General features: G+C 51.2%; 1 protein-coding gene across 2 annotated transcripts; it reads right to left on the bottom strand.

The window, feature by feature from the left end:
- Window positions 1-391: 391 nt before the first annotated feature.
- On the bottom strand, window positions 392-27844 carry SMAD7 (SMAD family member 7). 2 transcript variants are annotated; one of them, XM_059833654.1, is made up of 5 exons: window positions 27334-27844; window positions 26727-26780; window positions 25155-25157; window positions 21449-21520; window positions 392-2051 (listed from the first exon to the last, which is right to left on the bottom strand). In XM_059833654.1, the coding sequence occupies exons 1-5, from the start codon at window positions 27842-27844 to the stop codon at window positions 1513-1515; spliced, it is 1179 nt and encodes a 392-aa protein (XP_059689637.1). In that variant the 3' UTR covers window positions 392-1512. The 2 variants fall into 2 exon arrangements, with proteins under 2 accessions (XP_059689637.1, XP_059689636.1); XM_059833653.1 differs by lacking the exon at window positions 25155-25157.

Genomic DNA, 27844 nt, shown 5'->3' with positions numbered 1-27844 from the left:
CCCAGCGGAGCTCAAAGCTCAGGAGTGACCCTATCTGGGTGCTATCCACACCGGAGTGGTCCCACACGGGGCTGGGGTGGGTGCCCCCACTGCCGACCCCAGGCGGTACCTGCTTAGAGCAGCTTCTCTGCTGCCTGCCTCATCCCCGCCACTAAAAAATCCACTCGGCACAGCCTGGGATCAAGTGTACGTTTTTATTTTTTAATGGAACATAAACTCCTTTAGAAAAAACATTCATCTGGATGATAACACCCATAGAAAAAAACACCAATCTCGTGTTCTTTTTTTTTTTTTTTTAATTTGGCATTTGTTATTTGCATTTATATTAAAGCAAAGTGCATCTTTCTTATTTTTTTCTCGTTTATACACATTGCACAATACATAAATAATGATGCTTATAAAACGTCTTTATATTTACAAGTAATAATATATTTATATATAACATAAAATACATTTTTTTCTTTAATAAATCTCAGGGTTTTTTTAAGGAGTCCTTTTTTTGTGTGTTTTATTTCCAAAGCACTACAATGCTAAAGTTCCAATGAGAATGCTCTCTTGTTCATTTAAACCTTTATATTTAGAAAAATAGCTTATGTTAAGGTCTAAACATGCTCATTGAGCTAAGAACAGTGTAAAAGTATCATACTCCTGTATGAATTCAAGAAGAAATGAAAGCACAACTGCATTTCCAGATAGGATGGTACCGGGATAACCTGATCTAAGCAGGTTACAACAGACCAACTATCATGAACACTTTTTCTTTCGTTTTCCCATTTGTTTTTCATTTGTTTTGTTGGTTTTGTTTCGTTTTTTAGGCTTAAGCTTCTGTCGCTTCGCATCTCAGCTCAAATTATAAAGCACGGGCCATGCACGAGGTTTCTCCGCTGTTGTTTTCTCCCCCTTGCATCAATCCATGACCATAAAAAAAAAAAAAGCAGTGGAAGGATGAACACAGTGACAAGACGTGAATCCAGCAACAAGAAAAATAAAATAAAAATGAAAAGGGGGGGTAAAGACCTGGTTGGGAAGGTTTTGCACCATCCTTCGGCGGCAACGTGGGGTTAGCACCGCTGGGGAAGGGGTCTCGGTGTCACCGTCACCAGGGATGGCTGGCGGCAAGGGGAAGACGGTGCATAAAAAATACAGGTATCTTGTTGTTTTATCCAAGAGAAGGAGGTGTAACATACAGCAAGTGGCTTCCGAATCCCTCGATCACATAGGATAATCCTTTCAGAGGTGTGAAATAATTATCATATGCGATCCATCCCCCAGCACCCTTCTTTCGCCCTTCTGAGTTATTGGTCATTCACACTTTTAAAAAATAGATATATTTATCAAAATACCCAAGGCAAAAAAATCTTTCCATAAGCTATTTCTCAAAACGGGGGCGGGGGGGAACAAACAAACAAACAAAACAAAACAAAAACAAAAAGTTTGCATGAAAAGCAAGCACTCAGAAGGAAATAATAGCAGCAAAGTAGTATAAATGTCGTGAGTCCACTCTGTCTCGAGTCATCGGTTATTAAAAATAACCTCCAACCAGCACGGGCAACTGCTGATAAACTGTCTCGTGTAGCACTGGCCCCAGCCTTTCACAAAGCTGATCTGGACAGTAAATCCGGTCCATGGTTGCTGCATGAACTCATGGTCGTTGGGTCTCTGCAAGCTGTACGCCTTCTCGTAGTCAAAAGCCTTGATGGAAAAACCTGGAAACACTTTGTGAACCAGCAACGTCCTGGAGTCGGGGTTGTCCAGTGTGGCCGACTTGATGAAGATGGGGTAACTGCTGCGGTTGTACACCCACACGCCGTCCACTTCCTTGGTGAGCTGGATGCCATAGCCGATCTTGCTGCGGACCTTCTGCACCAGTTGGCTTTTGTTGTCCGAGTTGAGCTGTCCGAGGCAGAAACCATTCCCCTGAGGTAGATCATAGAAGATATCCAGGGAGGGCTCTTGGACAGAGTACAGCCGACCCACACGCGTCTTCTCTTCCCAGTATGCCACCACGCACCAGTGTGACCGATCCCCCGGCTCCTGAAGAACTTGGGAATCTACAGAAGAGGAGAAAAAAAAGGAAGAAAAGGGGAAATTGAGCACCAGGGCGGGTAATACAGCCCAAAAGCAACACAATGCTGGCAGGTCCTTGCCCACCCATGTCTTCATGATGCTCTCCATGTACACACCAACGCCCATAGCATGTCCACCATTTCCAAAAGCCATGTGTTAAGGCCACTGTTAAGACCATTTAAGCTGACCCAGGTCTGGGGGATTCCCGTACTGCTTCAGTGGCTAGCTCTGGTTAGAGTTACGGGTCCTGAATCACCAGGTCCACCTCCAGAAGTGGCTTGAGACCCACCAGCAGCACCTGCGGCGCAGCCATCCCTCACCCAGACCATCACTAGGACCACCTTCAGTGCCAACAGCAGAGATGAGATGCTCCAGCCAGCTGCATCCAGCAAGACCAAACACCCTAAAACCCCTTATTTGCACCCACCAGACAATGAATCCATTTCCATAAATAACTATCTACTGTGCATGGAAGCTGAAAAAAAATGAGGTGCTGCTAAGGAAAGCACACTGAAGGTCACCCCATGGGACCAGAGGGGAGAAGGACTTGCCTGCCCTAGTTCATGGGGCTTTTCCCTGCCCGTAGGCAAGCGATGGAGAGGATGGAGACGTCGGATGAAGCCCCGACCCATGGGAAGCGCCATCAGACAGCGGCAGGGCAGGGACCAGAAATCTCGCACTCGTTAACAGAAATGGCTTAAAAAAACCTCCAAAAATCCCAGAAATTTGTTCCCATAGCCCATCTTTCAAATCCCTTGCCCACAGCTACCCTGTGCGAGTGGCGAGGATATGACGTAGGAGGAAAAAGCAAGGGGAGGGGTGAGAAACGTGAAAAAGCCCCTTTTCCTGACGGAGGATCCCTAGCAGCCCAGCGCTGCTCAGCGGGTAATTCCTTCCAGCCTCGCCAGGCATGTTAAGACCTAGGAACTATTCATCTCTATTAATTGTGTTTTTTTTTTTTAAAAAAAGTATTAAAAAAAATTTCAAGCTGGGAATGTGAGTTAGTGAGCGCTACCGAAATAATCCCCTGCACCACGGGAGCAGCTACGGGACTGGGGATGGTGGGTGACCCAGCGCCTCAAAGCTCTCCCTGCATCACCCTGGCAGCCCCCCAAGCCCCCCCACCGCAGCATGAGCGATGGCAGCGGCAGCCTGGCTGCCCTGTTTTCTGGGTTTTTTTGCTGTTAATAAGCCCGTTTCCCCAGCACAGGCGTTTTTCTCCTGTCTCCGAGTTGTGCTTCAAGCCCTGCGCTGTGCTTTTTTCAAAAAAAAAAAAAAAAAAAAAAGCCCAGCCACACACTTTCAGTTTCCTCATTTCTATGCCAGCAAGGAAAATATTGCTCCGGTTGCTGGAGGCAGCTACTAAAAATGGGCCTGAGTGCATACGCCCCAAAATAGGGACCCTCGCTCCCGGGTGAAACCGGGGATGGGGGTTCCGGCGGCGGTGGCCCCCGGGAAAGCATCCGTCGAGGTGTGCCCCCGGTTTGTCCTTCCACCTCCCCTCTTCAGTGCCTCCCAAGACTTTGTTGCAGATAACTTTATATCCTGCTGAAACCTGGCACCGCGCGAGGGATCGAGGAGGGACGGGGTGGGCGGCGTGGGTTACCTCCCCCCTAACCCAAATGGGGTGCCCCCCACCCAAGGGTGCACCCAGCGGGGCAAGAAACACCCCCAGGATGGCGTTTTCCCCACCTGCCCCGGAGAGAGAGGAACTGGGGGGGATGCCCAGGAGACAGAGGAATCTGGGGGGGGATGCTCCTGGATCCAGGGGGATGATGCTCCTGGATCCAGGGGGATGATGCTCCTGGATCTGTCCCCATCTCGCCCACCCATCGCCCCCCCCTCGCCGCACCCTCCCCACCAGCGATGCTCACAGCTTCTTGGTTTTTGTTTTACAGCAGTTGAGGGAATTTTGGAGCAACAGCCACTGAACCCCGCTGGAATTCCTATAGGTTTTTATTTATTAGAACATAAAAGCATCCCTTTCAGGAGGAGGCGGGGGGAAAAAAAAGACTTTTTCACCTGGTATTTGTGCTTGCATTAGTGAAGACCACTTAACAAGTAGCTCACTGCCGCTTACAAAGAGTTATTTAATTGCCAGCGCATTTAAAAAAAAAACACAAACTAAAAAAAAAAAAAAAACTGCCTTGGCTATGAATGAACAGACCTTTATGGAGGGCTGGAAGTTCATGAATGAATCCCACTAGGTTTTTTCAATGACATGGGGTGACCAGACCTCAAGGACAAGTCTTAGGTAATCTGGGATTTTTTTTTTTTTAAGGAGCCGATGCCAGCACACAGTATAAATATGCCAGAGCCTCTTCCGTTTGCGGGCTTCGGCTGTTGACTGGATGTCTAGTCAAAAAGCCATGAGAATATAAGGGTTGAGCTCGGATAAACAGGATCAGGCCTCCCTGCCAGCCGCCGCCAAAGCCGCTTTTCACGGTTGTTGGGACCCCGGCGGAACCTCCCCGCTCCCAACGGCCTCCCTGATTCTGGCATCTGCTGGGAAAAGGGGTGGGAAAAGCCGGTGGCATCACTCGGGCGGCGGAGGCAGGAGAGGAGGCTGCAGGAGAGGAGGAAAGAATGACGCAGAGATGCTTCCTACCGTGATGGAGATTTTTTTTCCCCAAAAGGCTTTTTTTGGTGGCAGTGACGACGGGTGTGGGCAAATTAAGCAAACGGATTTTTTTGCCCCAAAACACCCCACTGGGTTCCCGGGGGGTCGTGGCAGGGACCCACCATCCAACTCCCATCTCCACCTCCTGCAAACCCACTCAAAAACCCAGATCCCGGGAAATTCACAGCCACATCACCCTCAATGTGTCCTCATGTGCAACAACCCAGAAACAGCCGAGAAACGCTTTGGGATTCTTGTTTTGAGTCAAAACCATAATTTTTACGAGCTCCTCAGAGCAAACACGTCCCTTTCTAAATGCCTGGAAAACTCCCAGCAAACTGGGAATATGTTTCCCATATTCCAGCAAACAATAACGTTTAACGCTGTAAACATCCGCGCTATTATTTCATTATTAAGCATCCCTCCATTTGCTGCTATCATTGGTTTATTATTATTATTTTCCATGGTTTGCATTACAGCCTGCCTAGGGGCTCCGTCAGGCTCCCCCCCAGCGCATTGTGCAAGCTTATTGTGGAAAAAAAAATACATAAATAACTGAAAATAAAGCGAGGCTGCCCTCAGGAATTCAGAGAATTAGTCGTATTGATCACTCGTAGTCGGGTCTACGGAGAATGACCATCCAAAGCAGAGCACATTTCTGCATGGGAGGGAGAAATTAAGGCCACAGTTTGATACCCCGAAGTCTTTGGGGTAACGTTTTTTGGAAGTTTGGTATGGATGCCCCAGCACAACCATGTTACTCAACATCACGTTCCCACTGAAAAACTGTTTTTTTCCCGTATTTTTCACACCCTCCTGAAGGGTTGCCCTGACTTTTACCAGCCCATCCCTTGGAGAGGAAGGAGTGTCCTCCACAAAAGCATCATCCCAGCTACTTCCCAACACACCAACCAGGCTGGGAGGTTTCCCACCACCTGCCTTGACCCTCACGAACATCAAGTCCTGCCCAAAATTGCTCAACAAAAGGCCAAAGACAGGATTTCTCTAGCTTCGGTGTGCGCACACGCTGCCCGTGGGCACGGGGCATCATCCTGGTCCGGGGAGGGATGCTGCAGAAAATGCTACATCCATATAGAAATCCTGGAAGATGGCACACCAGTGCAATAACCCCACAAAATTAAAAGCTGCTGAAACCAAGGAGGTGCAGATGAAGGAGGGTATGGGAGATTCACACCATGGGAACACCCACATGCATCAGTAACGGCCCCACGCTTGGTTCTCCCAAGCTGTGGCAGGAGGACCCGCGTCTCACATCGCTTGGAAGTGGCAGAAAATTTCTGGTGTGGCTTTTCTCCTTGACACATGAACACTTTTAAGGTGATGAAACCGTGTCATCTGTACTTTTTCCTTCCGAGCTCCGGCAGTTTTGTTATGAGTTTGGGAAGAAAAAGTGCTTTTTTCTTTCAGAAGAACCAAACCATTTCAGCAAAATTGAATTTAAACAAAAAACAACCCAAAACAACGCAGCTCCTGGCTTGCTTTCGGATCTCAGACTTGCTTTCGGATCTCAGCCTTGTCCCAGTGCCAAGTTCATGAACGTAGAGGGGAGGTGGGCTGGCGATCTTTTGTTTTGCTTTGTTTTGTTTTGACATAGCTAAAGGTTTTCCTGTAATCAACCGACCTCTAAAGAAAACAGCAAGTTTAGCACACACTGAGCTATCTCACCCACCAGGACTACTCCCATCTGATCAAGTCAAGAGCTATCTAAATTGTCACTGATATCTGCAATAATAACAACTCGTCGCTGAAAATGGGAATACAACTGCATTCCTGATTACGTTTTTAAACGCCTGTAATTGGATCTTTTCTCAATGATACTAGGACTGGACGCAAATTACATTATCCAACTACAGAATTGTTTCAAACGATGTATTTATATTTTTTATATACATATACACTTACAGATATTGTTTGTAAGAGCAGCTTTGACCCAAAGTGTCTTCTCATGCTCTTCCTAAACTTCTCACCGTCACACATCCTCCTCTCCCTCAGTCCTCTGTGAACCCTGGGGCTGGATTTGCCACCAAACATCAACCCTGATGCAATACTCACCATGGCACCATCTACCCTGAACTGCTAACAAAAGTCTCCTCATTTTCATAGAATCATAGAATCACAGGATGGTTTGGGTGGGAAGGGACCTTTAAAGGCCATCTAGTCCAACCCCCTGCAATGAGCAGGGACATCTCCAACCTCATCAGGTTGCTCAGGTTTTGTGTTACCTTCACCTGGGCCACCTGCAGGGGTGACATTGCACACACGACCGATAACCCAACACGAATGGGTAAAGGCAACAGATAAATTAATGTAGATGTCCACCAAGAAATCATAGCACCAAAAGGAGATTGGTCTTATGGACCTTTCCTAGAAGGACCAGGACGCAGATGTGAGCTCCTGGGGCAGCAAGGAGACCTGGAGGGGTGGTGAGATCCCTGCCTGGCTTCCCAGGAGACAGCTTTCTGCTGGAAAACAAGCGATGTGGGCACCGCTGATGCGCAGATGAACCGATGGTCCTTCCTCCTTTATCTGTCAGCACACACGGAGGGCATCTGTGCTTAAAAAAAATTGGCTAGACTGATGTCAGCACAACGTGTCGTCTGGCCGGGGCCAAGGCTGAGACCAAGCTCAGCGCGTCTACGCGCCCCGGTAATCTCTCTTGGCTGACCTTAAGCAGCATTTGCGAGCCCGGGGCAGAGCCATGCCCCCCATCTTCTCCTGCTCGTCGCAATGGAAGAGATGGAGACACAAACCCCGGGAGCTTTTTATGGGTTTTTTGCATGCTCTTCTTGAGGACCCTCAGGGCAGCTCAGGGCACTCCAGTTGCAGTTTTGCCCCTCGTGTTACTGGCAAGTGCGGTTTTTTGCGGGATCTCAGGAAAAACACACCCCCAAACTCTTACTTGAGAAGTGAACAGGCGTTACATCAAGGTGAGGAGAATACCGAGCATGACATGCAACCACACAGCTCATCAAAGCAAAGAAAAACAGGCACCAAAAAGGGAAATTTTACTTCCTTTCTAGTCTCTCGGGTAATTTACAGGCTACTTGGGCAAGGGAACAAACAAAAAGAAAAGAAAACCCAAGAAAAATCCTTCAAAGCCAGTTTTTCCAGGTACGCTTTGCAAAAGCAAAGGAAAAAAATCCAAATTAAAGGATATATCCTGCTGTAGAAAAGGGTCTTTGTGCCTTTAACGCAGTTTGTGGGCAGCCTGGAGACACCACCCACGGCAATGTTTGCCCCAAACCTTTTATATCTCCCTGCACACAAGAGCTAAACAGCTTCAGCATCCTCACCGCCCCCCCTGCTTTTGATGGCTGGGATGATTTTCTGAAAGGCTAATTTAGAGGATGGTCATGTGTTAAGCTCTTGTTTGCAGAGAAAATAAACCCTTATCTACTACAGGGATGCCACCCGCCCAAGGTGGCCCGTGGGGTCCCTCCACCTCACCGACACAAGAGCCCCCGAAGAGCTGGGACAGTCGGTCACGTCAACACATACTTAGGGAGTCCTTAATCTGTGGATTATTGACACGATAGACCATAACATCTCTTTAGGAGCCATTACAGCCCATCATGTCAGTAGGTACTTATGGAGTCCTTAATCCGCAGATTAACAGGCTAGACCATAAATTTGTGTCTATGGCTAATTAGGCAGCTCTTATTACTCAACATATACAGTAGTCATGCAGGCTGAAGAGCCTTGAGATTATTTCTTTAATTTATTACCAAGTTGTTCACGACCAATCACTTAAATGGCTCCTTGCTCCTTGCAAAAGAAGTCAACCTTGCATGAAAATAAATGTCCACCTGAGTCTCCCCACAAAACTTCAGTTTGCTGAGGTTTTCCAAGGGCTGGTAACGAGAAGCTGAGGTGTTGCCAACAGATCTGAAACCTTGCAAGTCAGATGGGGGCAGAGAGGATAAAATTTGGCAGAATCATCAGGGGAAGGAGTCTGGGATTTCCTGATTATTTGGAACTAGGACTCTGGTTCAGAGTCATGTTAGCGGCGACCTACGAGCTTGGGAGTGCTCTGCTCCGTCCCCTGGTGACCCAACCAAGAACTTCCATCACCTTCACCATGGCTGGGAAACCCTCTTGTGAAATTGGGACAAAAATGAGGTCGGGTTAGACGGTGGGTAGAGATGACTGATCCCTGAGGACAACCCCTAAGGCTCCCACCCCAACTTGGTGGCCCCTTGAGTCAACCTTCTCCCAACCTGGAACCCAACCCTGACCTTTGAGGGTTAATTCAGGGATGGGACACAAAAGCAAGGAAACAAACGGAGAAAGGGTCCCTGAAACATGTTGTTGCAGACCTACAAAGCCTCAAGAGCAAGCACCAGTACGGCAAACACCAAGGCTGGCCCAGGAGGGATGTCCAAGCTTGAAAAATATAGGGGTGATCAATATATACGTGTGAAGCGCCCTAATATCACCTGCATCGAAGGACAGCAAAGAGAGAACCACAGTGAAACTGCTTGAGCTCATGGAGTCCACCAAACCAGAAATTTGATTCATAAACATCCTATTAGTCACTGCTACTGTCTAATTACGGTGATTTATCAATTACCATGGCTAAAAACGACTCGAGAAGAGAAGAACCATTTTTTGTGCCCATTTTCTTTAAAAGCCAAGCAAGGCTGCAGCTACAAGGGGCGGGCGGGGGGGGGGGGGAAGTACGCAGGCACACACCAAAAATGCCTGTCTGCCTGTCTCCAGCGGTTAGAGAGGAGCCAGCTGACTCCAGTTTCCTCCGTACCAGGCTTCAGGCCTCATCAGCCATGCAAATTATAGAGTACCGTGCTGTCTGAAGGCCGAATTTCGACTCAGCTCAGAGAAAAGCCTTAGAGGAAGGGTGGGGATGAAGAAGCCAGCCAAATCCATTCATAATATTTACAGTAAATGGGCCTCTTTGCTGTTGTTTAGTATACAGTCAGTCTAATTATTTTTGAAGTTTTAATTTAAAGAACCTTCTTTATCTGCCTCTCCTTCTGCACCCCTCAAAGGTGTGGGAAAACTTTTCCCTTCTTTCAGAAAAGCAGCAGGACGGGAATCCCTTCCCCAAGCTCCAACCCGGTGGTTAGGTGGGATGAAGGGAAGCTTCAAGAGGGGAGACCCTTCCAGAGGGGTGCTGCCAACATCCATGGGGTTTTTAAGACCACCCAGATAGGCACGAGGGCATGCAGGTCCACGTGGAAAACTCCCAGAAATCCTACTTTTGCTGCATGTGTCCCTGTTGCTGTTCTCCTGTGCTGGTGGGGATGTCCTGGAAGGACTTGCTGGCTCGAGAGGTGTTGCAGGCTGCTCCGCAGCACCATGCACACTCCAACCTTGATAGAAACCTGGAATAATCGCGTTTTAATGACAATCAGCCAAGAGGTTCCTCTGGAAAACTCAGGAAACCCAAGCCAGCGTTCATGAGATGCTGCCATGAGACCACCAAACGACTCGGAGTTGGTACCAGCCCCATCTCCTGGAGATGAGCAAACACCTCCATGCTTCGTCCTCAGCAGCTACCGAGACACACCTCTTCTCCACCCATACCCAACCCAGATCTCAACCAGAAACCTTCTGAGAAGGAGAAACCAGCACACAAAGGGCTCCTGACTTACAACGACGCAAATCAGAACTGAGGACGAGCTTGCCAAAACACCTCTCCCGGGGTGGGTTGTGCTGGAGGCTCCCGGGACAGCATCCCGCCCATCACCTTTCCAGCGCGGGGATAAATCACCGGCACGGATGCCGAAGCCACCAGAGGCCACCGGGCCATGCCAGCCCCAGGGTCACAGCCCTCCTCAATGCAGCCACCGAGCTCGGTTTTAGAGGATGAAGACCTTAAAATGCTTTTGCAACTAAAATAAAGCCCTGCTGTTGCAAGGGGGGGGAGGTCGCCCGAGTACCATCGGCGATGCCCCGGGGAGGGCAGGGATACGGCCCCCAGGAAAGCCACAGCCCTCCACTGACAACATGTAGCTATGTGGGTTACACGTTAAAAACCTTGTAAAGACCTTAATAAAAACTGAAGCAGAGCAGTCTAGGATTTCCAAACGGATACCTAATACCCAGATGTGTGTTAGGATTTTTTTTTTTCTTCCCCCCTAACTGCATTCCACGCACACACACGGCATCGCTGCCGCTCTCATTTCAATCACGAAAAAAACCCAGCCTCTCCTCGCACGCACACCGACCTAGAATTCCCCCCAAAGACTGAAAACAGACGTAAATATGTGTTCCCCACACACATAAAAAAAAAAAGACCGCCTCCCCCAGCTCCCTTTCCCAGAGCAGCATCCCTCGCAGGGATGTAAACCCATGGAAAAAACAGGGTTGGAACAAAAGTCCTTTTCACGCCCGTCGTGCCCCGCTCCGTAACAATTATGAAAACTGTTTAGCCGGGCTGGCATTTGGAGCATTTACTGCATTCCTGCCAATAAATTCCAGTCCCGGATCCGATGGAAAAGGCTCCCCCCGCTTTCCCCTCCCTCCCTTGCCTTCATTCCTCCTGGCTTTCTTTACAACCTAATACCCTGTCGACGCGGGGCCAGGGCCTACTTAGGGGGAAAAAAAAACACACCCAGCGCCAGACTGGAGACAGCATGCAGACTGAAAAAGTTAATCATTACTTCTGTCTGCCTTCATAATCTAATCACGCCTATTCCTAAGAGCAGGCGGCGAAGCACGCTCGCGTACAGGCAGGTCGCCGCCCAGGCACGGACGGACCGAGGGACGGACAGCATCAGCCCCTACCCGGGCGGGGGGCAAGCGAGGGATGGACGGTACGGACGGCCGTTTGGATGGAGTTCACAAGCCTGGCCACGCACACACCCCTCCCCTCGCCTCTCACTTTGCTCTGGATTAATAACGCTTAGCAATTATAGAGAATATTACATTCATTAAGTAATTAACCCTCCCGGCGCTCCGGCGGAGTTGGCACCCCCCTTTCGCAGACGGAGGCCGGCAGAGGTTTGCTCCGGGCTATAAAACGGGGCAGAGTCGGCAGCACCCAGATTGAAAAAAAAAAAAAAAACCCAAATCAAACCAAAAAGCTCCTTGTGCTCATCCCACCCCACTCTCGGTGGCAGCCGCAGAGCCGTGTCCCAGGTGGGGACCACGCCACAGCCGGGGTGGCATCACCGAGACCCAGCAGCATCCTCCCATGGGGACAAAGCCCGGGGGGTTTGGGCATCACCGAGATCCAGCAGCATCATCCCATGGGGACAAAGCCCGGGGGTTTGGGCATCACCGAGACCCAGCAGCATCATCCCACGGGGGACAAAGCCCGGGGGTTTGGGCATCACCGAGACCCAGCAGCATCCTCCCATGGGGACAAAGCCCGGGGGTTTGGGCATCACCGAGACCCAGCAGCATCCTCCCATGGGGACAAAGCCCGGGGGTTTGGGCATCACCGAGACCCAGCAGCATCATCCACGGGGACAAAGCCAGGGATTTGGGGCTCAGCAAACCCAGCACCACGCCGGCTGCTCCAGAAAATAACCCTTGGTGCAACATCTCAGTGTGTCAAGGCTTCGTGCTCTTGACACCCGGGATACATTTTCCATGCTTGGCTGTGACAAAGAACAGGAAAACTACGGGCCTCTGCGTATGAAGATTTATGGGTTTGTTCCTTATAATGAGCTAAAAAGTCTCAGCCCGGCTTCCAAAGAAAATGAATTCATCAGTTCAAACACAGTGATGTAACTTCAGGCTCCCAACTCCTTTTCCAAATAAAACTCCTGTTATTTGATTCCTGCTCGAAGGATGATTTTATGGAGTTATTTACTCCATCCGCTCTGCCCGGGAAGGTGCCAGCCGGAGCCCAGCCACAAGGTCACCGAGGCAGCCGTCCCGCGTGGGGCGAGCAGCACCCCATCTCACGGTTTAATTTCTCCATTATTTTGCTATTTTCCCTGCTTTTGCACTCAAAAACCTCACCTTGCACACCAACGTGCAAACAGACACACAACCCCGCCGGTATTATTTTGCATCACCCACCGTGGAGGAAGCTCCCCCTCGGCGGCGTTGCCCGGCACCATTTTTAGCATCTATAAATTCAACCCTTCGGTTTCCATCACCAAAAATCACCGGATCCGGAGCCAACTTCAGCAGTTGTAAAAGCGACGGATGTTTGAACTTTCACCACGTTCCCAACACCCGCGTTTCTCCGATGCAAAGCCAGCTCTTACTGATGCAGTGTTGGCGGCTCTACAAACAAAATCTGTTCAACCTATTTGTTATATATTCATTATATATTCATTATATTTGATTTATTCAATATAATTACTATATAATAACGATGTTGACTATATTCAACCTATATATACAATATATGTAATTCAATATATAGAGACAATATACTCAATATATAATCAATAGATTGAATGTATTCAACCTACATATATATAAAACCTATATATATTCAACCTATATATACATACAACCATCCATATCCTCACTTATTACGTACACATACAGGTACATATTTGCAACGACGCTCCGGATGCTTAACAGCCTGAGCGGTTCTGAGTTACTCATTTAATGGAGAAATCTGCTCTTCCACCTGCCCCAGGTATTCAGGGAAAAGCCAGGAGCCAGGATTTCACACCCCAAAGACAGCTCGCCAAAACCCAGCACCCCACCAGGCATCTTACTTCACCCCCGAGGGAGGATGAGGAAGGACCGCAGAGCCGGGTACCTGCCATCACACATGGAGGAGCATCACCAAAAAAGCATCACCGGGACCTCCTGCAACCATCCCACCAGGCATCTTACTCCATTCCCGAGGGAGGATGAGGAAAGACCACAGAGGGAGGTACCCGCCATCACACATGGAGGAGCATCACCAGGACCTCCTGCAAACACCCCACCGGGCATCTTACCTCATCCCTGAGGGAGGATGAGGAAGGACCACAGAACCAGGTACCCACTGTTGCACATGGATGAGCATCACCGGAACCTCCTGCAAACACCCCACCGGGCATCCTACTTCATTCCCAAGGGAGGATGAGGAAGGGGCCACGGAGCCAGGTACCCACCATCGCACATGGATGGGCATCACTGAGAGCATCACGGGGACCTCCTGCAACCACCCCACCAGGCATCTTACTCCATTCCCAAGGGAGGATGAAGAAGGACCACAGAGCGAGGTACCCGCCATCACACATGGAGGAGCATCACCGGAACCTCCAGCAAACACCCCACTGGGCATCCTACTTCATTCCCAAGGGAGGATGAGGAAGGGCCACGGAGCCAGGTACCCACCATCGCACATGGATGGGCATCACCGAGAGCATCACCGGGACCTCCTGCAACCACCCCACGGTGCTTCGGTGTTGCCAGCACAACCCAACCAGGGAGCTGAAGCCGGGAGGTTTTTTACGCAGCGAGGTTAAAAGGGTAGAGAAGGGCTGAGCCAGCTCTTACAGGGTGTTTTTTTTTTTCCCCTTGCAAGTTAAAACCAAGATAATGACACTGGGTGGGGACCAATTTGAAGGGCTGAGCAGCCAAACCAAAATTAGTCTCCCGGCCAAGAGCTTCCTAGGCCTCACAGTTTGGGGAAGGAAGCTGAGAAAAGGCATGGAAAAAAAAAAAAAAAAAGATTCCTTGGGAAGCTCGAGCGTCGCACTCAAGCAAAGGTGACCCTGCTAGTCAAATATTTTTTCGACATAATAAAAATAAAATCAAGTACTGGAGCAGCCTCCCTCAGAAAAGTGGGGCCCATGGGATGGGTTTTTTTCCTCCTTTTTTCTCCTTTTCTTTCTCCTCCTCCCCCGGCACTTTCTTTCCTTTCGCTAATAACTATGTTTTCTTCTAATTTTTTTTTTTCTTGGCTCTTTCCTCATAAAAGACTGATGTAATTTCCTGTCTTGTCCCAATGTTTCCTGTTAATTAACAAGGGTGAAAGTTATCATCACGTATTTAAATGGCTACCCAAAGAGGGGAGGGGAAAAAAAACAAGGGAAAAAGAAAAAAGAAAAGAAAAACGAAAGGGGAAAGAAGGGCTGTCTCTTAGCAAACACCACGTCACATCCCCAGTAGCAAAAAAAACCCTGGAAAAAGCTTTTTGGACCCGATGGCTTGAACCCATCAGAAAAGACCCCCCCCAAGGGTGGGGCTCCTCCCGTGCACCTTCCCTGGATGGGGATGGAAAATCGCTGCAATGCTTGCCCAGAGCAGCTCTTTTCTTGCATTAAAAAAGTAAAATAAAAGAGAGGGAGAGAAGAGAAGAGAAGAGAAGAGAAGAGAAGAGAAGAGAAGAGAAGAGAAGAGAAGAGAAGAGAAGAGAAGAGAAGAGAAGAGAAGAGAAGAAGAGAAGAGAAGAGAAGAGAAGAGAAGAGAAGAGAAGAGAAGAGAAGAGAGGAGAAGAGGAGAGAAAAGAGGAGAAGAGAAGAGGAGAGAAAAGAGGAGAAGAGAAGAGAAGAGAAGAGAAGAGAAGAGAAGAGAAGAGAAGAGAAGAGAAGAGGAAAGAATAAAAAAATTAAAAAAACTTAAAACTTAAAAAATAAAATAAAATAAAATAAACTGCAGAGAAAGAGGCAACCGGCAACACCCAAGATGCTGCTTTTCTTAAAAGAAGTTGTTAAAAAAGAAAAAAACCCAAAACCAAGGGGCTAATCCAAAGTCAGCGGGCGGAAATCCTGCGAGACGTCGAGCTCCTTCCCTTCCCCAACCTCAGCCCCGTGCAGAATTAGGCCGCTCGTGCCCTCCCGTTCCTCAACAGCAGCCGTGACGCAGCCGGTACCCCGGCAGCACCGGAGCCAAGCCGGCGGCCTCGGCACGCTGACGGGGGGTGAAAACAAAGCGATTTAGGCAAAAAGCGAGGGTGGTTAGAACAGAGACCGTGCCTCAGCGGTTAATAATATCTCAGCGCTGAAAATAAACTGGAAAGGAGCTCCTTTGTGACAGTAGGCAGGCGGCCAGGCTGCGGCGTGGGTCATTCAAGCCGGCCGGGGACGGCGGTGGGGCTGGCACCCACCCGCGCCAGGCCCTGGCCAGCACCCGCCGCCCAGCCATCGCCCTCCCAAAGCACCCAGTCAAGGCTGGGAGGAGGTTCCGTCCACCCCATTTTTCCCCGTGCACCCTAAAATGGGGTGTACCCCGTTTTAACCCAGCATCAAGGTTTACGGTCTTGGCCGCCGCGGTTAGAAATAGGCATCCCCCCCCTTCCATGCCGGCGGCGGGGAAATGCATGTGGTTAATGTTACTGGTTCCTCTAGTGTAAGTGATACCCGCTGGCAGACAGCGGGGATGGAAACGATGCAGCCCGCATCCCTGCCAGCCCGCGGCTGCTCCTCTACGAGTGTTTTTGTCCCATCGAGTTTTAAATGTCCCCAACGATCAAGTTGCCGGCGGCGCTCATGGGACCTCATTTGGGAGCAGAGCACCGTTTGAATCCCTCCCGGGCACCCTACCTTCCAAAATTTCACCTTCTTCTCCTCGCTCCTCCCAAAAAAGCGCCAGGTTGTGGGATAAAAAACCTGAGTGGTCCCCCACCATGGTCCCCACCACGAAGGACTCGCTGGTGGTAGGGTTGTCTTCTGCATATTGTCGACTGCTCTCAAGGCACCATTTGGTTGGGAAAATCCGTCGGCACCCGGAAAAATGAGTTTAATGGAGCTGTACAGGGATGGATTGAATCACCCGGTGTTTAATGGGGGGAGCACCTCTGCCATCATTTTTTTTTAAAACCCATCCTAGAAGAGTATCTAGGAAAGGATCAAAAGGCTCAAGAGCACTTAGAAGTAGTTATTAAATGGGTCCTATTTGCTTTGGGGGGATTTTAATTAGCCAAGAGCCAGGAGCCGGGAGGAGGATGCCCCCAGCATCCCTGCGGCAGCATGGGGGCTATCCCGGCCGTGTCCCCTGGGGGTGTCCCCGCCTGGCGAGATCCCCCTTAAAAAATACCCCCACGGGGCCGAAGGAGCCGGAGCGGGTGGCCAAGCCAAGAGCCCCGGGGTCGGTGCCAAGCGCCGGCTCCCTCCTCCTGCCGGCCACGGTCAGATGATGTGCGAGGCGAGCCGGGAGGCTCCTAGTCTGGCAGGCAGCCTGCTTTGCTCCAGAGGCTCCAGTGCTGTCATCTTGGCGTTAACCCCTGATAACCTTGTCCTTTCCAGGACGGGACGGTGGTTTTTAGGTAAGCGACGGGGGTGTCGTGTCTCCAACAAGGCTGGGCAGGAAAGGGTGCAAGGCCCTGCGGTGCTCCAAGCAAATAAAAAAATATTAAAAGGAGGTATGCTCAAAAATAAACCAAGAATAAGTGACTTTAAAAAAAAAAAATTCCCAAGCAATTGTTTATCCCTGGGACAAATATACAATCCTAGTTCCACAGGAAGATGTCTCAATTTCAGATTATAATAGGATGCCAATTTGTAAATAAAGGCATTTCACAGGAGGTTATAAACTCTCTATGAGAGGGAGGTGGAAAGCGGGGGGGGGGCGGAATGGGAAAACACAGGCGGGACTCTGCCGGAGAAACCGCGCCGGATCCTGTTTACATGGCGGGGGGGAGCGATGGGGAGCCGCTTCGGGGGGCTAATAGCTCCGGATTTGGACAAGGTGCTTCTTCCCTGGTGAGCAGATACCAGCGGGGATCAGAGGCATAGTGAAACATTCCCGGCCTGCCCGCGATTTTGGAATGAAATGTCACTCAGCCAAGCGGTCCCTTAAATCAGACGAGGTCCCACTCCCGGGACAAGCTGGGGCAGGGAGCGACGCTGATTTAGTGGGCACGGTGGTGTTGGGTTAATGGTTGGACTTGATGATCTTACAGGTCTTTTCCAACCTTAATGATTCCATGATTCTGTGATGCTTCGGCAGCCTCCGGAGGTCTTTTCCCGTCTTTTCAGTGCAGAGGAGTCGGGAGGGACAAACTGAGGCTGCACTTGCTCCAGAAGAGCCTCGCGCGTCTCCCAGCCTCAAGCCTTGCAGAGCCTTGGTCCAACACCCACCAAGCACCATCACTCAACGTCTACTGGCTCCAGGAGACCCTGGGGTGGTTCCAGAGTCAGGGCAAGTCAACAGGATTGGGCTGAAATTTGGGTAAATTCTCGTGTTTGGTATTTTATGAATAAGGCCTATAAATAAAAAAGGAGCAGAGATGATGACACAAGCCAGCTCATCTTGCTTTCCTTCCGTCACAGGCTTCTTGGAGAGCTTCTCTTTGCCAGCAGATCCAGCAGCATTCATCTGTCCTGCAGGAGAGCCACCTTCTCGCCCACCACGGGCACCACAACCTTCCATCAGCCAAGAGCCACAAGCCCCGTGCCACACATGGGTCAAGAGGAGATGCCCGGGGCTGGGTGGAGAGCACCCCACGGAGACCCAGCACCAACACCATCAAGCACCATCAGCTCACTCCTACCCTCGGAGCAGAGCTCCTCCATGGGTTGTATGGGAATTCGGCTCCCACTGATTAGATGCCACCAGACCATGGGCCGGCCACCTCCAGGCTCTCCAAGCATGGCTTCGCTTGTTTGAAAGAAGAGTCATAACCAAACACATCTGCTGGGAACGAGTCAGCTCAAAATACAGGAAAAACCACCCCCTGTCTCCTATTTACAGAAATTATTTTTATCTCCAACAGGTTATTTTTGCTCTCTTCTTTAACCACATCGAGGACACAAAGGATCTGGACTGGTAATACCTGAGCACAACCATCTCGGCGGGAGACACCTTAAGCGAGGAGTCCTGACCTACCCACAGAGTGACCACCGATAAAAATAAAGATGTAAGAAAAGAAGTAAAGGCAAGAATATGCAAGCGAGAGCCAGCACCTCGCGGGACTGAGGGGTGCATCAGCCGGAGGACGGGATGTCTGGGGAACAGACAGCGGAGGTGGGATGGATGATAAGAGGACACCAGCATGGCGTGAAGGACTACCCAATATTGCATTCCTGGGCCAGGAAGGAGAACAGAAAGCGGAAGGAGGGAAAGAGCGGCTCAGATCAGTTATCCCAAGGGGAAAACACTCCCTGTACATCGCCCCCGGCCGCACCGCTCCGCCTCCTACATCCTCTGGTGCCTCTGGTATCCATCAATGAAACTGCCTTCAGCCTCCAGGAGATTGCAACCCCGGCGGTGGCTGGCCCTGAGACTCCTCGTCATCAGAGGATCCTCATGGAGAGCTGCAAGGGCGCTCGCTTCCATGACCTTTTTAATGCTCCTCTTGCCATCATCATCTCAACCCACCCTGCGATTTCCCTGCCAGAGTGGCTGTGAACTCCAGGCTGGCCCTACTCCCAAATTCTTGGCGCCGCAAACAATCTGCCTCACTAAATCCTGCCCTTCCAGCTTCCAGACGTCAGGGCAGGTCTACTGCCTCTGAATACCGCTACTACACCAGCATCCACTGCCCACCACCGGTGGCCAAAGCCTACGGTACTATAGGAACCCACCACCACCATCTATGCGTGAAGTCTTCTTCCTCAGACTCCTGCTCCAGTTTCCAAACCTACCAAAATTGGGGTTCTTTTTTCTTAAAGTCGCCCTTTCATCAAGGAACCGTAAATCCAGCCCAGACAGCCCTAGTCTGGAGGGGGTGAGGGATGCTGGATTCTCTACCCAGCATCACCGATCCCGATCTGCCCAAAGACCAAGCCAAAGCACTCCCCATGTACCCTGCCAGTAACTCATTGAAGTCCTCTCCAAATACACTCTTCTGCTAACTAAAATATTCAGGGGGGGGCTAGAAAAAAGGCGAAAGTGAGCTTTGGAGGATTGCTGCAAAGTACGTTTATTTTCCTTTCTCGACTGGGTCTCTCCAGTTGGGAATTTTCAGCGCTGCACTTCTGCGCGCGGAAGGGAGATGCCAGTAAATCAGAGCAAATTCAAAACAAATGCTCTTTCATGTGGAGGCATTCGGCTTTGTTTCAGGGCTTGGGTAGCTAACCGTATCCCTTCATGAGTCAACTCTCCTATCAGCTCCTCATTAAACTAAATGGCTACAACTACATTTGGGGAGGAAAAAAAGAGCGGTTAATGATCGTAAAAGGTTCTGTTTCCAGGCTTCGGGGGGGGGGGGGGAAACCTTTGATAAGGAAGACCAAAAAAAAAAAATCCAATCCAATGAAATAATAAAAATATAATAAAGTAAGCAAAAAAATGCATTTTCGGGGGGGAACGTGCTTTCTCTTGGGGAGGAGGCTCTACTAAGGAGCTGGGGCTCCCCTTCCCGCGGCCCTTCGGGAGGCACCGGGAACGAGCCGTGTTATTTCCTGCAGCCCAAGCCCCCACCTCCCGCCTTCCCTTCGGGAGCAGAGCAGCCAGACGAGATGTTATCAATAGGCTGAACCTTACAGAAAGCCCCCTTTTAAAAGCGAGTACTTCCTCTGCTTATTTCATGTGGTATCCTGTGGAACTGAACTCTCTCCTCCCCTCCGCAACGGGTGTATTTCAGGAGGAAAAAGGAAAAAAAAAAAAAAAAAGAACGAAAGATCTAACAACATCCTTATTGTGTTGTTTTGCTTCTTTTTTCTTTTTACAGTCTCTTTTTTTTCTTCCCTAAAGCTATAGGCTCCAACAACAAAAAAATACAAGACAAACCCAACAGTCTTCTGCATTGAAAGAAAAAAAGCAGCGACAAGTTTCTCTGTTCCCTCTCCCCCTCTGTTTGATTAATTCTCATTAGGGCCTTTGAACAAACAATATGCTCCCCTCTCAAATAACAGACAGGGTATATATTACACCCAAAGAAAAACAAACAAGGCTCACTTAAAGACATCCACACCGAACGCAGTTCCTGGAGAGAGGCAGGGGCAGATGCACGCGCGCGTGCGGCCGCCGCCGACCTATTTCTGAAATTCCAGTTTCAGGGCGATGAATAAATCATAAATCATGGAGACATTCCCACAAAGGAAAGCACCTTCAAACATCAGCAAGTACATGCAGGTACATGGTTTCAGACACTTTTAATCCTGGTACAGACGGAGCCCAGCCACAGAGTTGGCCGGTCCGGGGTGGGAGATGAGGTGCTGGAGACATCACACCTTGGAAAAGGTGTAGGGAGTTGGACTAGATGACCTTTAAAGGTCCCTTCCAACCCAAACCATCCTAGGATTCCATGAAAAGCCCAAGAGAGGTGGGGAAACCACCTTCCAAACCTCCATCCAATAATGGCACCTGGAGGCTGAAGGAGATGGCAAATGGGAAAACAAGAGAAATCACAGAATATCTCAAGTTGGAAGGGATCCATAAGGATCAAGTCCAACTCCCTTTGCAACATCTTCTGCAAATAACGGGGTCACCTTTCCTCCCCCGGGCACCACGAGCCTCGCGCGTGGGATGTGGGATGCTGGTTACACTACCAGGAGCAAAGCCCAAGCACGGCTCTCGTCCCAGAGACAAGAGGTCCACCAAGTCAAGGAGAGCTTGACGCCGAATCCTTCTGCAAGGCACAACCGCACCTGCTCCAATAATCCATGCATCCGAACAAACGGGTGGCCAACGTCACTTCGCCTTCCCCAACACGCCTCTTCCTGCCTTGCTCCAAAAATTAATGGAGTGTAAGGCTGGAATTCAAAGGAAATACGGGCTTTCGGGAATGGAGAACCTCGCCTGGGATTTCAAAACATCCTCTGCAATGAAAGGTACGCGGCTGCTACTGAAACGAAACCTAACTCCCCCTTCGAGCACGCCTTTCTCAATGACTCGCATCCCCAAAACTCCCCAGCATCACTTCGCCTTCTGTCAGGACCCTCGGTCAACACAACCCGCGGCCAAAATCAAGGGCAACAAGAGACGTCTTACCTGAAAGCCCCCCAGGGGCTAGACAATTAGTTCCCCCTGTTTCAGTGGAGGAAGGCACAGAGTCTGGACAATCTGCCGGAGCGAAGGAAAAGAAAAAGAAAAAAAAATAAATCAGTATATAGGCGGTTCTTCGCAGGCTCCCAGCATCGCCGCGAGCAGAACACACATTCCAAAGGGTTTAGCAGGAAGCGATTACTAATTGTCCGCGCAGAGACGGTAGTTCATCAAGAAGCATCCACCCTAACTCATCGCCTCAATCAAGGCTGCGCGCTGCGCTTCATCACCAGCCAACACTGATTATAGACCGGCAACAATTACAGACTGGCTGCCACCTCTCTGGCCAAGTCACCGGGTAATGAGATCAAGGTTGCCGTCGTTCTGATGTAAGCGAGCTCCCAAGAATGCTTAAATCGTGGCTTTACGCACCCGATTTAGTCAACACCTGTAACTCACCGAAATGGGAACCGAAAGAGAAGTGTCTCATCGCCGCCCTTTTGCGGCAAACGGTCTATCTTTGCGTTCCCCCGCTCAGTTTTTGTCACCGCCAGCTGCTGGCAGATCTTACACCCCGCTGTCACCTCCTGGGACAGGCAGGCAACTGGATCTACTCCTCCACGCACCACCGAAGGGCAAGGGCAGGGTAAGATCAGCCGCCCCGTTAGCGGTTTCTTCTGATGCAAGGAGGCATTCGAGCTCAGGGTTTGGACCGTTCCATCCCAAGCCTGCTCCTCCAGGTGACAACAGCCAGGAGCGAACACCGATCCCCCGGTCCTACAGGCAAACTCCAGCTTTTCAGGCACTACCATGGGCGAGTCAAGCTCAAGGACACTTCATGCCCGAGGAGATCCATGAAGTTCACGCAACCTTCTGGTCCTCAGCAGGTTCTCGGGGACTTTGGGTTTCCTCAGATTTGGACTCCCTAATGACATCATTTTGCTCACGGCTGGATCTCAAAGCAAGGGTCACCACCGGGAGAGACGAGATAATTTTCTCCCTACTGATAAAGCCGTTTTTCCAGATCTCATCCCTGAAATCCCGGTGAAAAAGAAATTCCTGTCTGCATAACCTCATTTTATCAGAGTGGAGTGGAAGCCCTAACAGGAATATACAGTTTAACAGGATACACTTAATCAAACCAAAAACAATAGGGGAGACAGGAAATGGACTTACTTGTGAAATACTGTATACGATACACTCTCTAAATGCCTTGTCGTGCTTTCTATGCTTTAAAGAAATACGCTTTTTCTTTTCTTTAACCCTTTCTAGACCAGACAGAAGACTCCCCCTGCCCCTCCCCTGAGATGGCTTCGACTGCTCAGGCTACAGATGCTTTCTGAACGCAGGCTGGACCACCCTGCCCCGCGCCGGGCTCCATCTGCCCCCAGTTACAGCTCCCTGATGAATCCCTGTGGGATAAAGGACGTAATTTGCCCTTTCCAGGTTGTCTTACTCTAGGGATCATACGCGACCGGGTCCCCTGTTAGCAGATCAGACAGGACGGCGGGACAGAATCCCACCCCAACTTAAAATGCATAACCCTAGCAATGGAGTGAGGCTGGTCTTAACAGCAACGCTGCTCCGGTTTGACTCCAAATCCATTTGCCGTTTGGCATTTCTGCCCTGAGGCTGAAAACAAGGACAGATTGAGAGCCTCCCTAAACACCTGCACCACTCCCTGATCCGCAGGATCCATCAAAGGAAAGCCCAAGAGTGCTTTCACGACTCCTTCGCAGCTGTCAGCTCCCTTCCCGTGTCCCGTCATCCAACAGCCAGCTCCCTTCATCAATTAATTACCTCTGAAGTCTCTTTAGAGGACACAGAGCTGCTGCACCTCGACTAGACCAAGTGTGATGGTCAGGTGTGGGATAAGCCCAAAAGCCGGACCCTCCTGAGCCCTCTGCCCTACACGTGGCTGGTTTCATCCTCGCACTCTCCCCATCACCCACAGATCTGCCAAGGGCTCGCGCTAGTAGGGGGTACTCGGGCTTGTTTTATTTTCAGCACCAGAGAGGTCATAGGATCAGAGGTAGGATCAAGCCAACAGCATGTGAATCTCCTCCCAAAACTGCCTTCCCACAGTACAAAACCATCACGGAGACATACCTTATTCCACCAGCCCAGCCTTGCAAGGTCCCTGGAAGCCGCCAAACCTCCAACTCCCCGGAAAGTCGATGCCACAGGAGGGCATTTGGCTCTGCAGCGACATCTCAGTGGGTTTCCTGCACTCTCGTAGTCCAGCACCACCATAACCAGCCACCCAGGAGCACGATGGACACAGCCACTCGCAGCCCCTTGTCCCACTTAACGATGGGTCAAAAGATCTGCTGGAATTATTTGGGGGCACCACTGTCCCTCTCGCTCCCAACACAGCCGCAAGCGGCAGCTCCTGAAGGGCTACCGGGGATGCTGAGCTCCCACATGCCTCCTGCGCGGCCCCGCGCAAGTCACCGTCACCCATCCCTGCAACCGTCCCGTGTCAGGAAGAGGGAAAGTCCTCTCCTTGACGAACGAGCAAGCCAGCCTGGACTTACAGCCTTCCCACAGGTGACCCGGCTGTCAAGGGCAGATCTTTCCGCTCTACGGCAAGTGCACAAACAGCAGATCTATTCAGTCAACACACAGTCTCATGGGGCACTTCGCTGCCTGCAGCAGACCCCCAGCTCCCCGTCCATCCCCGCTCTCCTCCAGCCAGCAACACAGCCTGTCTCAGCCTCCATCACCTCCAACAAAAAAAGTAATCCCCATCGTAATGGTTTTAAACTAAAAGAGGGGAGATTCAGGCTAGATAAAAGGAAGAAACTGTTTACGACGAGGGTGGTGAGACGCTGGCCCAGGTTGCCCAGAGAGGTGGGAGATGCCCCATCCCTGGAAACATTCCAGGTCAGGTTGGACGGGGCTCTGAGCAACCTGATGTGGTTGAAGATGTCTCTGCTCGTTGCAGAGGGTTGGACCAGATGGCCGTTAAAGGTCCCTTCCCACCCAAACCATTCTGTCATTCCATGATCACAGGCACTGGTGACCACTGCCAGAGCCCGTGCCGGTCCAGTTATTTCCGTCTGTCTGTCCATATGAAGCACTTACAAGGCGTAGCACCAAATACTCAAGTATTTTCATTACCACTATCCCACCGGATGGAAAAGCAGAAGTTTCCTGCTGGATGCACGTTCCCAGCTCCATTGGCAGATGCCGCTGCCCAAGTCTAAACAGGGGGACCGTTCCCACCCAAGGTCCCAGGGGAGATGGCTCATGTGCCATCAGCCAGGTACAAGGCTTCACACCTTCCCATCGTCATCTACTGTCCCTCTCCCACCTCGCCACTCCGTGGCGAGGAATCCTCAACATCCGGCTGGGAAACTGCCGCAGGAGATGGCACCGTTGCTGGGACGGGAAACCCTCGGTCCCTCCGCGGAGGAAACGCCGAGAAACCCCGAGCTTGCAAAACCCACCTGCAACAACAGACTTCCAGGCTCCGCTTGTGCCTGTCGCGGCCCCGTTAGTCAGAGTTCAGCTGCCAAACGGATTTTTTCTTTTAAAAAGGAAAAAAAAGGAGGACTTTTGGGTGAGTAACCCAGTTGTTTCTGCGTTTCCGATGGGCAGCGTTAATCACTTCCTATTGGCCGATAGGAATAACTTTTCCTTTCGAAATGGCACATTCATGTTCTGCGGCTTTTCTGTTTACACACATTTTGCTACCTTATGTCAACACTTGCTAATGAATAAATATATCACTCGGCTAACTGAAAATGAGGTCCTGGCAGAAGCAGATTGGATGTTTAAACCCCGCTAATAGATTTATCCTAACATCTTTGCAGGAAAGCGAAGGCAAGCTTTAACCCTTCTCTCCTGCAGCTCCGAACCCCCTTTCCGCATCCCGCGCCCGCATCAGCGTTGGGTAGAAAGAAAGGCAACAAAGGCAGAAATAGAAACTTTTGGGGGAGCATTCCCCAGCAGGGACGCAGCCGCAACGATGCCAGTCTCACCCAAACCCACGAAACTTCACCGCACTGGGAGTCTGCTGTGGAACAACCCTCCCGCATCCCAGCACGTGCTCGGGATGTTGAGCCTACTCCCGCTATCCCTCCTTCATTCATGAGCCTTTATCTCCTGTTTTTTCACGCTGAGGCAAAATATTTTATGCTTTGCAACCCAACTGTTCGTTAAACAGCTTTGCTTATTCCCACGAGGCATAAAAAGACGTGTTAGTGTTTCTTAAGAGGGGAAGAACAACAGTCCAGCCTGCCAGGGAGCGGTGGGCAGGATGGGACCCCACACCGGTACCCCACACGTCCGAAGCAACCTCAAGTTTGGGGTTTCTTTTAGTCCCCAGAAACTCAAGAGCAGCAATTTTACAGAAACTGCTCTTTTGGCCAAACAAACAACAAAAAAAAGACCCGATATTGGTCTATCTTTGCCTCCCTGCACCGCCGCGCCCCTCCTGCTTGCTGTGACCGAGGGGCATGACCACAGAGACCACCGTGCTCCAGCCAACGCTCCAGGTCCACTAATCCTCGGGGAGCCGGGAGCTGCTCCTCCCCGAGCACCCCCCACCCCCCGTTTCCGATTCTCCCCACCTCTCCTCCTTCTTCCAGCCCGATTTATCTCACACCCGGCGCGCTCGCTGCCAACCAAGAGTTTACGCAGACAACCGCAAAAGAGCTGGTGCCAGCCTCAAATGGGCTTCTCCCCTGGCACCCTGACACTCAATTACAAGCAAGAGGCATGCAGAGCAGCGCTAAAAAAAAAAAAAAAAAGGAAAAAAATTAACTTCTCAACCCCCTTTCCTAGTTTTTTCAAGCTGACAAGGCGGGATTAGGCTCCCTTAAAACCCAGCAAGATTTCTACCAACTCCGTTTGCCAAGTCTCACCGGGATTCCCAGCCATCAGGGAGATGCTAGCCAGAGCTGCGCTGCATCCCAACCCAAATCCCTACAAATTCACCCAGGGGCGCGGGAGCGAGCAGCACCGCTGCCGGTTACAGCCGGAGCCCCCGGGTTTCCTGGCTTTCCAAGGGACTGGAGCGGCAAAGGCCTGCGCTGCCTTGCAATCCCCTCCTCGAGTTTCCTGCCAGAGTTTCAAACCCCTGCTTTGCGCGGAGGGCGTCTGAGAGAGAAATTCGACGTTAATTCTTCCGGGGGTATCGGAAGGCACGGGAGCAGGCAAGCAGCCCCAAAAGCCGAACGCATCGCGGCGTGACAAGGGCAGGAGACGTTTCCCCTGAGAAAGGGGCTGGTTTTATCCCTTTTTTTATCTGCGGGCTGCCTTGAAAAAGTCCACTTACCAGTTGGTTTGAGAAAATCCATTGGGTATCTGGAGTAGGGCGGAGGGGGAGACTCTGGAATTAGAAAAGTAGAGAGAAAATAAAGGCAGAGCCATGAGAAAGAAAAAAAAAAAAAAGAAAAAAGATAGGAACTTATGATAACAGTGGCATTCTTTTAGCAAAACTGTTTGTCTTAGCTCTGGGGGTTGGAGGCAGGGCAGCGAGGCGGTGATTGCCTTGATATTTAGCTGTCAGATAAACAAAAGGGGCCGTCTGGCGCCAGTCTCCCTGCTATCTGCCGCTCGGGCTGTCTGATCGGGGCCTCCTTGGCTCGGCGGAGCCGCGGCAGCGCCGGGGCCGGCCGGCCGCGCCAGGCGGCCCCTAATCCCCCGGCACCGCGCGGGGACGGCGGGGAGGCAGCGCCGCCCGCCGCGCCGGGGGCGCCGGAGGGGCGGGGGGGGGGTGTCCCCTCACCCCCTCCCCCGGATAAAAACCAAAACACATCATGCGCGGCACGGCGGAGTTTTTTGGTTGGGGGGGGGGTGTCCCTCTGGAAAAACCCCGAAGTTCAGCGGGCGGGGGGCTGCACCCCCCGCATCCCCGTCCCCGCCGCTCCCCCCCCGCCTACCTAGCTCGCAGAGCCGGCTGAGGTGGTGCGGGTTGCAGCAGACGAGCTCGGGGTGAGCCTTGCCGTAGGATTCACAGCAACATAACCGCTTCACTTCGGAGCAGTGGCGGAGGTCGGGCCAGCGGAACACCTTGCAGAGCAGCACCGGCAGCGGGTACCAGTGCTGGCCCAAGCGGGAGTCGGCCTTGGCGGGCAGCAGCAGGCAGGGGGTCCGCGCCCCGCCGCGGGACTCCACGGCGTGCAGCAACCCCTCCAGCTGCCGCTCCTTCAGCCGCTTCAGCACGGCGTGGGTCAGCGCCTTCAGTTCCGCCTCCGCGCCCGCGGACGCCCGGCCGCCGCGGCCCGCCTTGCCCGGGCAGCACCCGCGCCCCCCGCCGCAGACATGCGCCCGGGCCTCGGCCGCCGCCGCCGCGCCGGGGTCGCCCGCCGCCGCCTCCTCCTCCTCCTCGCCGCCGGGCGCACGGCTCCGCCAAAGCCGCCGAACGAGCACCGAGCGTTTGGTCCTGAACAT

This window comes from Gavia stellata, chromosome Z (assembly GCF_030936135.1).
Source record: "Gavia stellata isolate bGavSte3 chromosome Z, bGavSte3.hap2, whole genome shotgun sequence".
NCBI classification, from domain to species: domain Eukaryota; kingdom Metazoa; phylum Chordata; class Aves; order Gaviiformes; family Gaviidae; genus Gavia; species Gavia stellata.
This window is presented reverse-complemented; position numbering and strand designations above follow the sequence as displayed.